This window comes from Peromyscus californicus, unplaced genomic scaffold, assembly GCF_007827085.1.
Source record: "Peromyscus californicus insignis strain IS unplaced genomic scaffold, ASM782708v3 Scaffold_22__1_contigs__length_63687245, whole genome shotgun sequence".
NCBI classification, from domain to species: domain Eukaryota; kingdom Metazoa; phylum Chordata; class Mammalia; order Rodentia; family Cricetidae; genus Peromyscus; species Peromyscus californicus.
In genome coordinates, this window is record NW_026294525.1 from 35619974 (window position 1) to 35635639 (window position 15666).

Consider the following 15666-nt stretch of genomic DNA (forward strand, 5'->3'; position numbering starts at 1 on the left):
CTTATAATAAAGTTAGAGATGTGAATGAAATTCCTTTGCTTTTTCAATATGTTTTTCCTTCTTTATGTATGTTGAAAAATTCTTTCCAGAAAACATCCTCTGTTCACTTGCCAGGGATTGTGGAAGTGGTATGCGTGAATGCTCATTTCTCTGTCTCTCCTTGGTACTGAACTAGCCTGTTTGAGTAAATGGTTAGCCTTGCACTATTGAGATAGTAAGCCACTGCTCTGTCGATAAGCAGGGAAGTGAGTGATGGAATTCAGGCCAGCACAAGCAGCTCTGTCGTTCCCGTTCCATACTGCTAGAAATCATGTCTGTATGCTTCTTGGCTCTCAGAAGTTAGCAATGGGCAAAACCTGAGTGCCAGTGCCTCCTCATGAAAATCCAACCTGTCCACACTAGTGGACAGCAGAGGGAGATTTGACTTTGGGTAGAGCAGAAGTATGTGAGGATCGCATCCCAACAGAGCAGCAACTCAAGAATGTGGATAAAGGACCATACTTCCAGCAGCTCCCAGAAGATGGAAGAAACAAGGAACCAAGTTGTATCTAGACACTTGGGAGACTTTCAATGTCCTGATTATCTCCTGTCTACTCGTACTAATTTCAGTTTTCTGGTTTCAAGAACTGTTAGAGGCTGAGTTTTATTAAATAAGTCAAGTTTGTGGTGGTTTGTCAGAGTGGTCAGAGGACGCTAATATGATGCCCCAGCAGCTTTTATAGTGGGAATGCTCACTTAGGGCTCCTTCTGATGCTATTTTCTCTGACATACATACATACATACATACATACATACATACATACATACATACATACATAAATAAATAAAACAATGGGGAAGAGATAGTATTGAGACAAACTTAATTTATCTTTTTCAAAAGATGGACATGAAAGTGTCCTTTGCTTTGGCATTTACTCTGTTACTGACATTTTCTGGCTTCTATTTCTGCGTTCGCATTTTATTGATTGACTGGATTTTGATAACCGACACATAGTTTTAAAAACCATTATAATAGGAATAATTGGGTGGGAATATCCTTTCATAGTGGCTTACTTGATTTCAAGACATTTAAACATTATTTCAAATATTAAACAAGTAAAACAGACTGAATATATAATTGGGATTTTCTCATCATAGCTTAGCTCCAGAATAATGAATGTAAGTCATTAATGGAAAGTTAATTGGGAACGTTGGCAAAGTTTATCTTGTATTTTGAGGATTGCATGCTTCACTTGATACCTAGTGTACATTTGGGATTTATTTGCACCACACCTCTGGGTCTAGTAGCATATTAAGTTATGAAGAATATTAGCATTGCTGCAAAACAATTACTTGTTCATTTGCTAACTGATTAAAATTCATGCATAATTTATTGAAATGAATAGAGATTTTATAAATAAATTTCCTTGTTCTCTGGGGTCCAAAACCAAAATACATATGCTAATATAAGGTTTCTTTTTACCGCCAACATTCGAAGTTTAATATGTAGTAGGATATTCGTCTCCTTAATGTGGATTTCACTTATAATCATGCTGTTAACCAATGTGTATGCATCTCAGCTGCTTTGCCCATTGTGACAGTTCCAGTTTTGAGCTGTTGCTTTGATTCCTGACTCTTCTAGTTTTGTCTGACCATAGCAAGTGAAATGAAACTGATCAGTGTGTTGTTGGCATTCTTCAGGCCAGGGCATGCACCACTTCGAACTCATTACGTCACTTATACACGCCACTAGATTCAATATTAATTGCTGGATTTAAGCTTTGGGGTTTTTTGTTTGTTTGTTTGTTTGTTTTGGGGGGGCGGGTCAGGCAAACAAACAACAACCAAAAATAAAGCCAATAGCATCACACACAGAGCCTGCTGGTGCATCTTAGAAATTTAGTCTCTTAAAGTCTCCTGTGAGAGTTTACTTGTGAAAAGACTCTGTGGAAAGTTAAATAATCCCCTCATGTTTACCTTATCATTACCGCAAAGGCGTTTGATTTTGAACGTTCGCCTCCTGGCTCCAGATTTCACTTTAACGCTCTTGTTTCAAACAGCAATGAAAAAAGACTGTGTTTGTTTCTCATACTGGTTTATTCTGGCTGTGCCCCCATCCCTCACCCCCTTCCCCTCTCTTTCCATCTTCCTTCCTCTTCTCTGTTGTTTGCTTTCTCTGGTGAATGTGGGGAGGCTTTTGATGTCTGAGATTTAGCATTTGATACACACACCTAAGGTCAGGTTGTGCAATACCTGTACACTGGTATTTTAAGTAAGGTTTGCAATTTACAATTCATTTACCATTTTTTTTTTTTTTCTTTTCATTCATCCTGTTAAGTATCGGACCTCTTCCGGTCATTGGTGAGCCTTGAAATGAGTGAGACATTGTTGCTTGGTGGGAGAATTTCAGTGAACTGTGAATTTAACATTGTTTCCTACCGTAAAAGAAATTAGTCAGTAAGTGAACCATCTGGATTGAAAACAAACAGGCACTTAATGAAGCAGTCCAGTTTACTAGTAAAGTATAATGCTTGGGAGACATTTGCATTTCCTGGGAGGTTCCTCTCTTGGTTCAGCTTAGCATGTAGAGAATGCATTCCCTTTCTGTCTTCCCATCTACTAAGAGTTTTGTAAGCTCTGGGTTGAAAGTTGTTAGGCTAATTGGTACATGTTTTTGGGAATGAAAAAAAAAATCAACCTCGATCCTATTTTATCTGATAAATGAATGCTCTAAACTGTTGGTATGGTTCAAGTGTTTCCTTTTGAGGTGAACTTCATTTGTAAACAGGCCATTTTTCACCTAAGACAAAATGTCAGCCATTACTGGTAAATATTTTTCTAAACCATTAGACTTATGTATGGGTAGTGTTTACAGAGCATGCGTTAAGAGCATCTTTCTGTAGACATAGTGCTGGATGTCTACGGCACATACAGCACACAGTAGTTAGGGTCGTTCTCACTTTACACATGAGGATGGTAAATCACAACTTACATTATTCTGAGACAGCCAGTCTGAAAGCTCTTTCCTTAATGGGCCCATGCAAGAAGAGACCACTTATATTCATAGTTATTTCCAGAAGGGAGAGTTTCATCATGTCTATTATTCTTTACTTTGGTACACTGTTTCTTTTATATAATATACAACTTCCATTTAAAAATAAAAAAATCTCCACATTATGTGAATACCCAATGTACAGAACTTTGTCATTAGTAGTTAGTAAATATGTTATGTGTTTTTAGTCTCATAAACTTTGAAGTTATTTTCTCAAAACTAATTTTTAGAGATCCAGGCCAGAGAGTCTTGACCCAGTTTTCTGGGTATTGGTGATTCAGAGGATTTTCATGTTAGAAACCTTTTTTAAAATCATAAATAACATCCAAATATTGGGCCCAATAAAAAAATTCTTGATTTCTTTAAACTTGACTAGGCTCGTGAGACCCTTTCTGTGGAGTCCCTCGCTCCCATATGTATTGTCATTAATAGTTCAAAAGTTACTGTTTGTGTAGCCTTGACTTGCACCTTTTTCCAGTCTACTCTGACTTAGAGCACTGTGTGGTTATGGTAATAGCTTTCCTGTATGTGATTTCCTGTTACTCTTCAGCATTAATTCTTAAATCAATTTGGGGACACTTATCACCTTATTAAGATTAATACTTTCTTTTAAAACCTTTCAACTCCCTGAGAAGTGTGGGAATGATCGAGAAGGTGAAGGGAAATGCCACCTGATGACAGTCTACCAAGAGACCCCTCTGCCCTGTATTCCAGTGGAAAGACCGGGCAGACAAGAGCGAGCTCTGTGCAGTCCTCCAAGGACAGCCCAGCCTTTCACCAGTATTGCCATCAGGGAAAACCTGCTCTAATACATTAGCCATCATTCCGATGTTGAAACAGTATTTCCCCAAGTTTCTGTCAAGCACAATGTCTTAAGCCACCCAAAATTAAATTGCAATGTCCCTTTGACATTTGAGCTTAATAAGTGACATGTGGCCTATCGCATGCTACTGCACGGGCCACGGATATATAGTGATTGGGGATTTCTTCTCACTGCGAGTTTCAATTTCCTAAGCTGTGAGGTGGGTGTGTGGCGCCAGCTTTGCTTCCAGATTGCGGCCCCTCCCTCTTAGCTCATCTGCTAGAACTTGGAAGTTGCAAGAAGCAAAGCAGGAGCAGAAGCAGAAGTAAATAAAGAGAAGAAAACATCCCACCTCCTTCCGCGCCTGATGAGTGCCGCTCCTCTCCAGTGCTTTTCTTTACATCCCTGTTGACTGCTGTGTATTGCCACGTTCTCTCCTGGAAATGCATGTTTTTAAGAAGAGGAATCTTTTGCTAAATGGAACAAAAGCCTTCATAAAACCAATGGCTCTTTAAAATACAGTTGCTACATCATGTCTTTCCAAGTTATATTTTCTTTTACTTTGCTCCTTTCCTTCTTCTCTCTCTCTCTCTCTCTCTCTCTCTCTCTCTCTCTCTCTCTCTCTCTCTCTCTGTTTTTTTTTTTTGCATGTGTCTGACTGAGTAGCCTAGCCTGGTCACTATATTGACCTCATATTTGCAGCAGTCTTCCAACCTCTGCCCACTGTGTGTGGGGATTACAAGCATGTGCCACCAACCCTGGCTCTGGTTATCTATTTACCATGTGCTTCTCAATTGTTCACTATGCCTTTGGTTACAGATGGATATTACATATAGCATCTTTACTTATGACATATATGTTACTGTTAATATATCTCTGTTTGGGAGTTGAGATTCTTACCTAACTAGAGTATACACATATCTGTCTTTCCTAGAACCACCCAGACCCATTGCCCCTCCCCAGCTGCTTGGCGTGGGGCCTACTTACTTGCTGATCCAACTCAATGCGAACTCCATCATTGGGGATGGCCCCATCATCCTGAAAGAGGTGGAATATCGAATGACATCAGGATCTTGGACAGAAACCCATGCAGTCAATGCTCCAACATACAAGTTATGGCATTTGGATCCAGATACAGAATACGAGATCCGTGTTTTGCTCACAAGACCCGGTGAAGGGGGAACAGGACTCCCAGGACCACCACTGATTACCAGAACCAAGTGTGCAGGTAAGTAAGGCTTGATACCAGGCTAGTCTTTTGGGAAGGAATCTAACAACCATAATTAACACACATATGGTATTCAAAGTTTTGATTATTTGGTGTGTGATTTAAATATAACATTTTTATTGATTTTTTTATTTGACAATATTATATATGCATAATATGAATTCTGATTGTTGCAGTCCCTGCTCCCAAGGCACACCCTTCTAAGAGTTTCACTGAATTGGGGTATTCATCACCTTGTTTATGTAATAATATGCCGGATTTAAGAGCATTTGGGGTGCTCCTTTGAATCTATCCTACTATTTGATAAAGCCAGAGTATTTTTCTTGCATAATAACTTTGATGACCTTTCTGTTTTCTGTGCAAAATGTCTCTGGTAGCTCGAAAGCATTTTTCCTTCAAGTTAATACTGTAAACATTTTTCCCATTGAGAAATGATCTTCCTCCATGATTTTATCTTCAGTGTCATGGTCATATAATAGAGATAAGAAAATGGACTCTAGGACTAGAGAGGGGAGCTCATTTAAACAGTGCCTGCCCAACAAACACGAAAGCAGTTCAGATCCCAGTACCCAGAGAAAAGCTGAGTGTGTTTATGCACAACTGTTATCCCCCTCAGGGATTCAAAGACAGGCCAATCCACAGAACTCACAGGCTCTAGGCCGTTTGTGAGTCCTTAGCTGAATGAGAGACTGCCTCAAAGAATTAAGTGGAAACAGTAGAGAAAGGTGCCCTGTATCAACCTCTGGCCTCCGTATGCACACGCAGATAAAAATAGAAACAAATGAGAAATGACTGTACAGGGTCCCTCAGTGAGATAATTCTCCCATGTAGGAGATCCTGTTGGCGATTAGCTTGGCCGCTTGACACCTCCTGGAGATATTGCACAAAGTTTCCTTCGTATTACCACTCTGACTCTGCCTGAAAGAGGGCCTGTAAACAATACCACTCAAAACATAAGAAAATTACAACATACTATGGTCTTTGCTATATCGTATTAGAGAAATTCTTACCTATGCAAAGATAAAAACATTTGATTGCCTATTATTTGAGTGCATTTTTACTTTAATATTTATCCTTAAAAGGATAATTTTTAGTTTAAGGGGACATGTTTGTGTCAGTGAACCATTAAGTGAAAACACACACACACACACACACACACACACACACACACACACACACACACATCTTGAGCACTTAAATAGGCAATTTCTGAAAATAGAAAACTATACCATGGGAAGCTATGAGAATATTAAGTACTTATAAAATGTCTTCTTGAACATCTGCTTAGTATTTATAATTTTATTGGGCTATTCACCAAGAATTCTGAAAGTAGTCGATAAATATTTTTATTGCAATTAAGTTTATATAAATGATTAACACCTGTATTGAGTGTTTGAAACTTTTGGGACGTTTCGCTGTTGATTCACTGGTTTGGGGGTTAGGAAGTAGAGCTCACTAATGTGTTGGTTGGCATCTCCTTGCGTGTGGCAGTTGAAAGCCTCGGAGAAGTTTTTACTCTAACTCGTGTTATCCCATGGCTCAGCTTGAATTTCACCGTGGGTTTTTAGATGTTCTGTAGAGCTGTGACCTCTTCTGTGAGGTTTTCTGAGGAACTGTTCTTACGATACTAGAGCAACTTTCTGCAAGGAAGGCGAGCTGACCTCACAGCCTCAAATAGTCAGAGAAGCCCTTGCAAAATGGTAAAAGTGATGAAACTGAAAAGCTTACTCTCTACTCCAAAGTTAATATCTCATGCTAACACTGATGACAGTTGAGAGTCTATTTTACTAAAGGTAGTAACTACATATACTTTTTTACAGAAATTACTCTTTCAGTATTTAATCGTCATAAATTCTACTAAAATTGTAATAGTTGATAACTATGTGCTGTTCCAGTTCTTCTCCTTTTTTTTCAGTTCTTCTTAAATATCTATTGTGCTTTCTTATTTTTTTATTTTCATCAGAATAGGCCATTAGGAATTAACAGCCATACAGTGGATTTTTATGAAACTGTTTAACCTCAAAAATACTTGGGACTCATTATTGGTGAGTGAGGTGTGAAGACTAAAAGTAAATGTTTTTAGGGCCGTCATGCTGTATTAAGTGGATGAAAACACCGTGTTAATGAATATCGATTTTGTTCCCATATTGATGCATGTGTTCAGAGTGTATTGAACCAACAGAAGGGAAAATATGACTGGAAATCACTATAAGAATAGCTTCATTTAGGGGAGAGAGTAGAGTAAGAATATCTTCCAGTCATAACTACCTCCAGCTTAGACACATCTTGACATTTAGGAATTGTATGGGCCCTGTAATCTGGTTCCTTATTTGAGAAGCATTCAGTTTGTGTACTCATCATGAATTTGAATGATATCAGGTCCAATCAATTGTCCTTTTACTTCCAGATATAGGAATTTCAATTTCATTCTTTCACCCATGATAAACCTTTGCCAACACTTGTTATAGCTAGTATCTTTCCAAAGTTACGTTGATCTAGATTTTCAGGGGAAAAGCACTATAGACTAGATTTTGTCAAGAATGTATTAGATCTGAGATGAGACATGGCTACTGATCAAGGTCAGTATTAAGATCAGTATTAAGTTCTGACACTTACAAAGGAGGGAAAGCTCATGTAGTAATTTTAAACATAACCTGAAGAGCAAAATCAGAATATAATTTAGAAAAATCACAAAATCAATATTAGTTTAAATCATAATGCATTTCTCCTACTTCTCTTCAAGATTCATTTCCTTTTCTCCAAATTACAGCTTCCCAAGTCATTATGAACATCGCCATTGACCTCAAACAGGGACCACAAAAAGTAACAATCTATAAAACAACCCATAGAAACCATACTATTAGCTGATTTTTAGCAGAAATTTCCAAAGCTTTAAAATGCTTTGTAATTCATAGGAATGATCCCATTGAGACTTCAAGATGAAAGTTCCCATCTAATGCTATCAAACTATACTTGCCATGAATAATGGTATTTACACAGAATGAGTTCTATATCTATGAAACATCCTCTTTAATCAGGAAAGACAGCATATTGAGTAAGTGTTATTTATTTTCAAATAGTTATTTTTATACACCATGTACTAAAAATGTTAAATCACCAAAACATCTCAAAGGTATAAATTCTTCCTGTGTCTCTCTTTCTCTCTCTGTCTCTGTCTCTGTGTGTGTGTGTGTGTGTGTGTGTGTGTGTGTGTGTGTGTGTGCGTGTGTGTGTGCGTGCGTGCATTTTTCTTGCTTTATATTTCTGTCTGTATCTGTGTATTTACGTATCTCATTGTAATTTGAAAAAGATAATATCATTTTCTGCCAATCTTATATTTTGTTATACCAAGTATAATACTGGCCAAAGAGTAAAATAATTACTATGTGCTATTTTTTTAAGTTTCACTTTAGTACACTTTTAATATTTTGTGTCTAGTAGTAGTAAAAGTCACTTGGAAGACATCTGCCAGCAAATAATTTTCCAACCAGAAAAGGCTTTCACTGTGTACATTGTTTACAAGCTTACATTTTTAAAGGGAAAGTGTATGGCTAAGTCCACACATGAAGTTATGTGTCACATGGTGTAATCTCCCCAATCCTAGTAATAGAAGATAGATAAACAAAAATTGTAGCCGATAAAACCTGGGGCTATGTATGACTAACTTATTCCCTGAAAAAGCACAGCTTAATGCCCCCAGCTTTGCTTGTACTGAAAGCAAAGGACATTGGTGCTGAACACTCAAATATGTGCCGCATTTTAAACACGTAATCCCTCCCACCCCAAAGTGTATTAGTTCACCATTTTCTGAAAATGTCCTGCCTAGCTGGTAAAGCGTTTTTGTTTACCTTCGAAGGCACATTAAAATCATTTGGGAGATGCAATTCCCTGTTCCAGGGTCTCTCAAGTTGGGAGAGGTGGTAATTATGTATTGTAGTGGCTGAAGCCACCTACGCGCCTGTTTCAAGCTTCTCCATGAACCCAAGGCAAGTGATTATTTCACTGTTAGTCTACAGCCCGACCCATGTGATTGTTCACATAATGTTTCTTCAGGCATTTTATAAATTTTAAAAAGTGCCATAAAAGTGAAGTTGCCTTAAGTGGGAAGTAATTCAAAGATTCTGTTGAACAATCTGAGAATGTATACTTGCTTTTTTCTTTTTTCCTCCGTTGTCTATTTCCTCTGGGTATACCATCTGGTATATAAGCAGAACAAAAATACTGTTTCTCCTTCTTATTAAATGGAAATAAAATATGCCATCCTCAGGAACTCTCTACATTGCATGCTTTCTCAATTGCACATTAAAATTGTTTCTTTAAATTACTTCCTGCCTCTGGATAAGTCTTTGTGGAATTGCTTAGTGATTAACTGACATTTTGACAGCATCTCCTTCATAGGCAAGGTCTTTCGTTCAGAGTGTCCACAATGTAATATATTTACACATTTGGGGATAGTACTCTGTACTCTTAGATTAAAGTTCAATGCTCTTGGCAGTTTTTAGCAGACATGTAGATCTATGAAACAGTGAGAGGAAGAAGGTCTTAATTTAAGGGGAACATTTACTGAACATGTATTTCTTCTGCCCTGAATCCAGAGTAGAGAAAAGAAATCATCGATGGGCGTTTTCCACATTCCACAGTTTGTGGGATTAAATATTGGCCCGTTAGCTATGGTTTCGTCAGCATAGGAATATTGATTTTTTTACTCCGGTCCAAGATAGTTATCTGTCTTAAAGACTAGTTACCCCTGACACTCTGCCTAGAGCTTGGAACAAAACAAAATTGGTTTTTAAAAATTGGTTTGATTTAATAGTGTTAGGGTGGCTATTTATTCATTTTAAATTGAAGGCTTGTATCAATGTGATTTTTTCATTTATAAAAATATTTTGACTTACACATGATTTGTGTGGTATTAAAGTCATTTTTGAGTTCTGACTTGAATAAAAACAAGGATTCTGTTACTGAGGTCAAGAAAATTAAAGATGGTGCTGGAGTGATGGCTCAGCTGTTGAGAGCACATGCATGGATTTGGCTCCTGGAAACCATATTGATCAGCTTACAACCTCTGTAACTGCAGCTACTGGGTGTCTGATGTCTTCCTAGCCTCCTCAGGCACTCACAGGCACGTACATACATACCCCTCACACACAGAGGCACATACACATACCTGTTTTATTTTTAATGAAAGAAAAATGAAAAGATAAAATCTATAATAAAACAGGTATAGGGCTAGGGAGGTGCTCAGTAGTTATGGTGCTTACTGCAGAAACAGCAGATGTGAGGAATGGTGTTCAGTTCCCAAGCTGTCACATACATGCTGGTTGGGCATTATGGCTTAGCAGTTATTCTACCTGCAAGAAAGTAGGAGATGTGCTAGACTAGGTCCCTGTGTCAACTGACTTTATCAATGAAGTCTTGGCTCAGTTGAGAGGCTCTGACCTCAATAAATAAGGTAAAGAGCAAACAGGGGACACTCCACAAGTCAACCTGTGGCTTCCACATTCACATTTACCACTCAAGTACATGCACACCTCCACATATGTGTGCCCTGATACTTAGGTGAACGTACATAATACACACATTTGAATAGAGATGAATGCCATACGTACACAAGAAAGGTAATACAAAAGTAATGAAAAACAGATCACCAATTTTCTTAACAGTCAAAAAGTTATACCCCATTCCATTTCTTTCTTTTTAGTGAGTAATGATCTGGTTTTGTTGTACAGGTTGTATAGTCTTCATTCTGTTAGAAAAGCACTTGTTCCCAAGATGTGTTCGGGGCTTGCTTCATTGTTTACAGCACTAGTTTAAGTGTCAACGCTTCACTGTGACACGGGTCAAGCCTTGGATGTCAACCCTGACTTGTAAACAGAGTGAAGTGCAAGGAGATGCCAGTACTATTCCAGGCGGAGGGAAGTGCATGGTTCACTCAGTTGTAAACACTGTTGGTGCTCTGTGGATCTAAGTAGAGATGGATTCAGCAGATTATTGACCTGCGCTAGGCTTATGGTTAAATTGTGGTTGCTGCTAAGCTGTGGCCATCTCTAACATGTTCCTTGTGTCGAGCTGACTGAAATTACCCGCTTTGATTTTACAAAGATCATTCCATCTCTGAGTAGTATGAGCCAAGGAAGACCCAGTGGCAGACAGAACATGAAAATGCATTTATTATTGCATATGCATGTGTGCTTTTATGTATATTACTATAGAGAAGACTGTAGGGTGTGTGTGTGTGTGTGTGTGTGTGTGTGTGTGTGTGTGTGTGTGTGTGTGTGTGTGTGGTACAGGATACATATACCGTGTAATCGTTCCTTAACCTTGTTAGTATATCAGATCATTAATAGGCAACCTATAAATACTATCATTCCTGATTATCAAGAGAGTCATTTTTAAAGAGAGATATTTTTAAAGAGAGATTTTTCAAGTATTTTGTAAGTGCTCTTATTTTATTTTTTCAAGTCTGTAGATTTCCCAGTTTCAGTCATATGCTTATGAAACCTACAGCACAAGATACTGTTTTAGATGAGTAAGTAATGCAAGGGCTGCTGTGATTTTGATGGCACATTTATTTCATGTATTTGATTACAAACCCTAGTTCTACCAATTGCCCTCCTCAGGACTGAAGATGTATATTATATGACAGCATGATACAATCTTACCACCAAGACTCTAGTTTTGTAACCATACCAGCCAACCAACCAACCAACCAACAAACAAGCATACATTTTATGGTAAAAATACAAAATGCTGGGATTGAGTGTGTTGCTTAGAGGTGCAGGCACATCTGACATTTGTGAGTCACATGGTTTATTCCCCAGCAATAATGGTGATTTAAGAAAATTCAGAAATATGGGGCAGCTTCTCATCAGAGAACACATTTTCTTCAAGCACTGGTAACTTTTCTAAACGGAGATGGTCTCACAGTTGCTTTGTAAAGACCCTGAGCTTATTCCCAATTCCTTACCTATAATATAATGCATATCACAAGCCCCACCCCATAGTGACCATGAAGGTAGTTCAGTTGAACCTTTTGCTGTCCTCAGGGAACGCATGAAAGTGCTAAAAGGAATGATATAGTCTACTCCGTAATTTCAGTTATCAGAATACTGCCTTTTCTGTGACTCTCTCTGGAGCTCATAATTTCTAGGAATATATTCTGTATTTCAGGCATGGGCTGCTGGGTAACTGGCATGAGAGTTCTACTGGTGGGCTATTGTACTTGGGTCACTCAGCACCAGGGTCATGAAAGGGAAACACAAGTGGAGTCACGTTGCATACTTCCTTTGTTGTAGTGGAGCTTAGGAACAGGATGTATAGTTATTCACACAGCTCAGCTTTGTTCACAGTTCCTTAAAGGTAACAGCATCAGGAAAAATGTAATTACCTTTACTAACTAGAGTTGGGTTGTCTTCGGCATCAAGATTTCTCAGCTGCCTTACATTGTTGATGAAAAGCATTTGGCAACCCATGAAAATGACACTGTATTTATTTATCTTTGGTGCTTTACCACATGTTGAGTTGGTTAATGGTATCATTAAGTACTTTTTATTGGCTTCATTTGTATTTTATTGAGTTTTGCATATCACAATCAAGCTGACAGGTGGAAATAATCATCAATCTTATGATATGTCACAAACTTCCCCTTAAGTCCTAGGACTTTTATTTGATATTGATAGCAAATAGATTTTTTTTTTAAAGCAAATGGAAAATCTGATACACTAGTGATGTCTTAAATAACTACACAGCCTTGTCTGATGAAGAAAATAACCTAAGTACAATTAAAATCCTGTAGAATCAACATGAAAAAATGTGAGTTAATTATGGGAACAAGTTCAAGAGTACAGCCTGTGAGCATCTGACCTCCGTGATTTATCACAATAGTCCAGGGTTTTTCCTGATTGAAATTTACTTTTGCCTTCAGTTATCATCCTATGCTCAGGCCCTTATCAAATTATAACATTTATTCTTAGATTTAAAATAAGAAAAACAAATAATACTAAGGCAAAAAACCATGCAATCATTCATCACTTACTCATTCTCTAACTTATTCACTCATTCATCGAGTTTGATGGATGGGGCAGAGATAACGCTGTTTGGTATTTTTTGAGCCCATTTATCTGTCTCTATCCAGTTAGTACTTTGAAGTTTGGTCAATCCGTATAGTTTCTTCACGATAAAAAACCACTTTATCATTTAATTTGACTCAATATAAATCTAAACATGGAACCATCCACTTAAGAAATCACTTTCTGCTGGGTGGTGGTGGCACATGGATTTAATCCCAGCACTTGGGAGACAGGCAGGTGGATCTCTGTGAGTTCAATGACAGCCTGATCTACAGAGAGTTCCAGGATAGCTAGGGTTACACCGAGAATCCCTTTCTCAACCCCCGCTCCTCCAAAAGAAGAAGAGTCATTCTCCCATCTTTGCTGTCTGGTTCTGACATATGTTATCATTGTACCTAAAGATTCTGTCTTCACTCTTTATCCAAACTGTGTGGAAACACAGCAGGAGAAAAAAAAACACACTCAAAAGAAAGAGCTATTAAGTGAATTTTATTTTAGAGTCTTAAAAGCTATATTATATTTTGTGATCCCAGTAGAAAATGAACTCTAAAGGGTAGGAACTCATGCTTTTCAAGTAACCTCAGGCAAAATCTATGCGAATTCATCTGTCACTACATATGACATGGCCTAGAAATCACTGGGTGATGTCTATTTTAATTGTCTCAGATGAACCTTCTCAGTGAGGGTGATTTTAAAGAATAACTACTCTTCTATTCCTGGTCAGTATTGTTATTTTTACATATTGCTACATATTTCCTCTTCAAAGTATATAATAAGGAATCAGAAAAACATAATTTTTATTTGTTACTTACCACAATCTATTTACTAAGTCCTTTGTAAATATGTCCCCTACATTCAAAATATGTTTCCCTAATATTTTATACTATTACAGGCAAACCTATATTTTTATTACCAAATAGGGGGCGTGTGTGTGTGTGTGTGTGTGTGTGTGTGTGTGTGTGTGTGTGTATACATTCTTTTCTAAGGGTAGTCTATTTCCTTTTATGGGTAGGTTTTCTCTAGGGGGGTGGTTAGAAAGCATTTTAAAGGCTATGTAATTCTCTGTTTCAGAGTCATTCTCCTGCTCTTCCCTTACTTCCAGTGAATTCTTGCACTCTAGGTATCTACAGAAATCACTCATGTACCTGACTTCCAATCCATCAGCCCATTCAGCATAGGTGGAGAAGATATGACAGTGTGGCTCCAACTCTATATCTTTGGAGCTTCCTTACTGGACATCTCACATTCGGTAGACTATATCAAATTCATACACCCAAATTACTTTTTTTAAAATGTACGTATAAAACAGTAGGACTGGGGAGAGAGACATCACCTTCGGTAGAGTGTTTGGAACACGTGAGTTCGATTTCCAAAATCCATGTTTTACTTTTCTTTTAAAGTGGACATGGTGGCACGTGATTGTAATTAATACTAGTGCTTGGAGGTGGGAAAGAAGTTCAGCAGAAGGCAAGCCTTGCCTGCTCAATGAACTCCAGTTCAGTGAGACTTCCCGTATTAAAACACAAGTTAGAAAGCATTTGAAAAACAACATTCTAAAGTGACCTCTCATCTCTACATGCACACACATGTGCACACACATGTGTGCACAATGTTCACACATAAACACAACCAAGTTTTGCAAAGGATATTAAAAAGAATTTTTACATTTAAAATTATTTTAAATTATTATTTTTATTTGTTTGTGTGTTTTAATTATTTGTGTGTTTCTACATCCCTTGTGTGCATATGTAGGCCAAGGGATAATTTCTTGCACAGGTCTTTCTATCATTAATAGATCTTGGAATGGAACTCACGCCATCATGCTTGGAACTAATAAGTGTCTTTACCCACTTAACAATCTTGCCAGCCTGCAAAGAACATTTAAAAAACCTTTCTCAGTACTGTCATATTTGTATAAATATTGTTTGTCTTCATTTTCCTATGGCTATGCCTGCGGGTGTTGCTTTAATTGCATAAAATACATGTAATTTTATGTTCTGCCTATTTTAGCTGTCATCCTGTCATCTTTTTTTCCCGTGTTTCTGCTGGACAGTTCATCATCTCTCATCACGATTTACTATTCTACTCCATCTATGTACTGAGATTTATTTAGCCTGTCTTCTGTCCCTGGCAGTTTGGACCCACTCACCACTATGAATTCTAAAATAAAAATCATGTGATTATCTTCCCATGTCTTCAATGTTGTTGACACACAGTGTTCAATTATTTATTTTTCCCAAATATTTATAAGGATGCCATTATGAACAAACTTGTGCATCCCGCCATGCAGTTAACATGAGGGGAAGTATTTTATAATTCTTCATCTCCGGCTTCCCCATGAATCACTGTTCTGGCCACTTGGGCTCATTAGTCAATTGACTTAATCAGTATCTCAAAGCTACTAGATTAGAAAGGAAGGGTGTTTTACATATTGTGTGTCTCCTGTATGTATGGCAGACAATATGGAACAGCCTGCTGTTCTAAGATGTAAGTTCTTTGGGGGCACTCAGATTCTAAGGAATCATAATCTGTAGCC

General features: G+C 37.8%; 1 protein-coding gene across 17 annotated transcripts in view; it reads left to right on the forward strand.

The window, feature by feature from the left end:
- The window catches only part of Ptprk (protein tyrosine phosphatase receptor type K), a 536300-nt gene that overhangs the window by 314581 nt on the left and 206053 nt on the right, over positions 1-15666 (forward strand). For all 17 annotated transcript variants that reach the window (XM_052751263.1, XM_052751264.1, XM_052751253.1 and 14 more), the window contains exon 7: positions 4768-5061. In XM_052751263.1, the coding sequence (XP_052607223.1) occupies positions 4768-5061 (294 nt within the window). The remainder of the gene's footprint in view (positions 1-4767; positions 5062-15666) is intronic.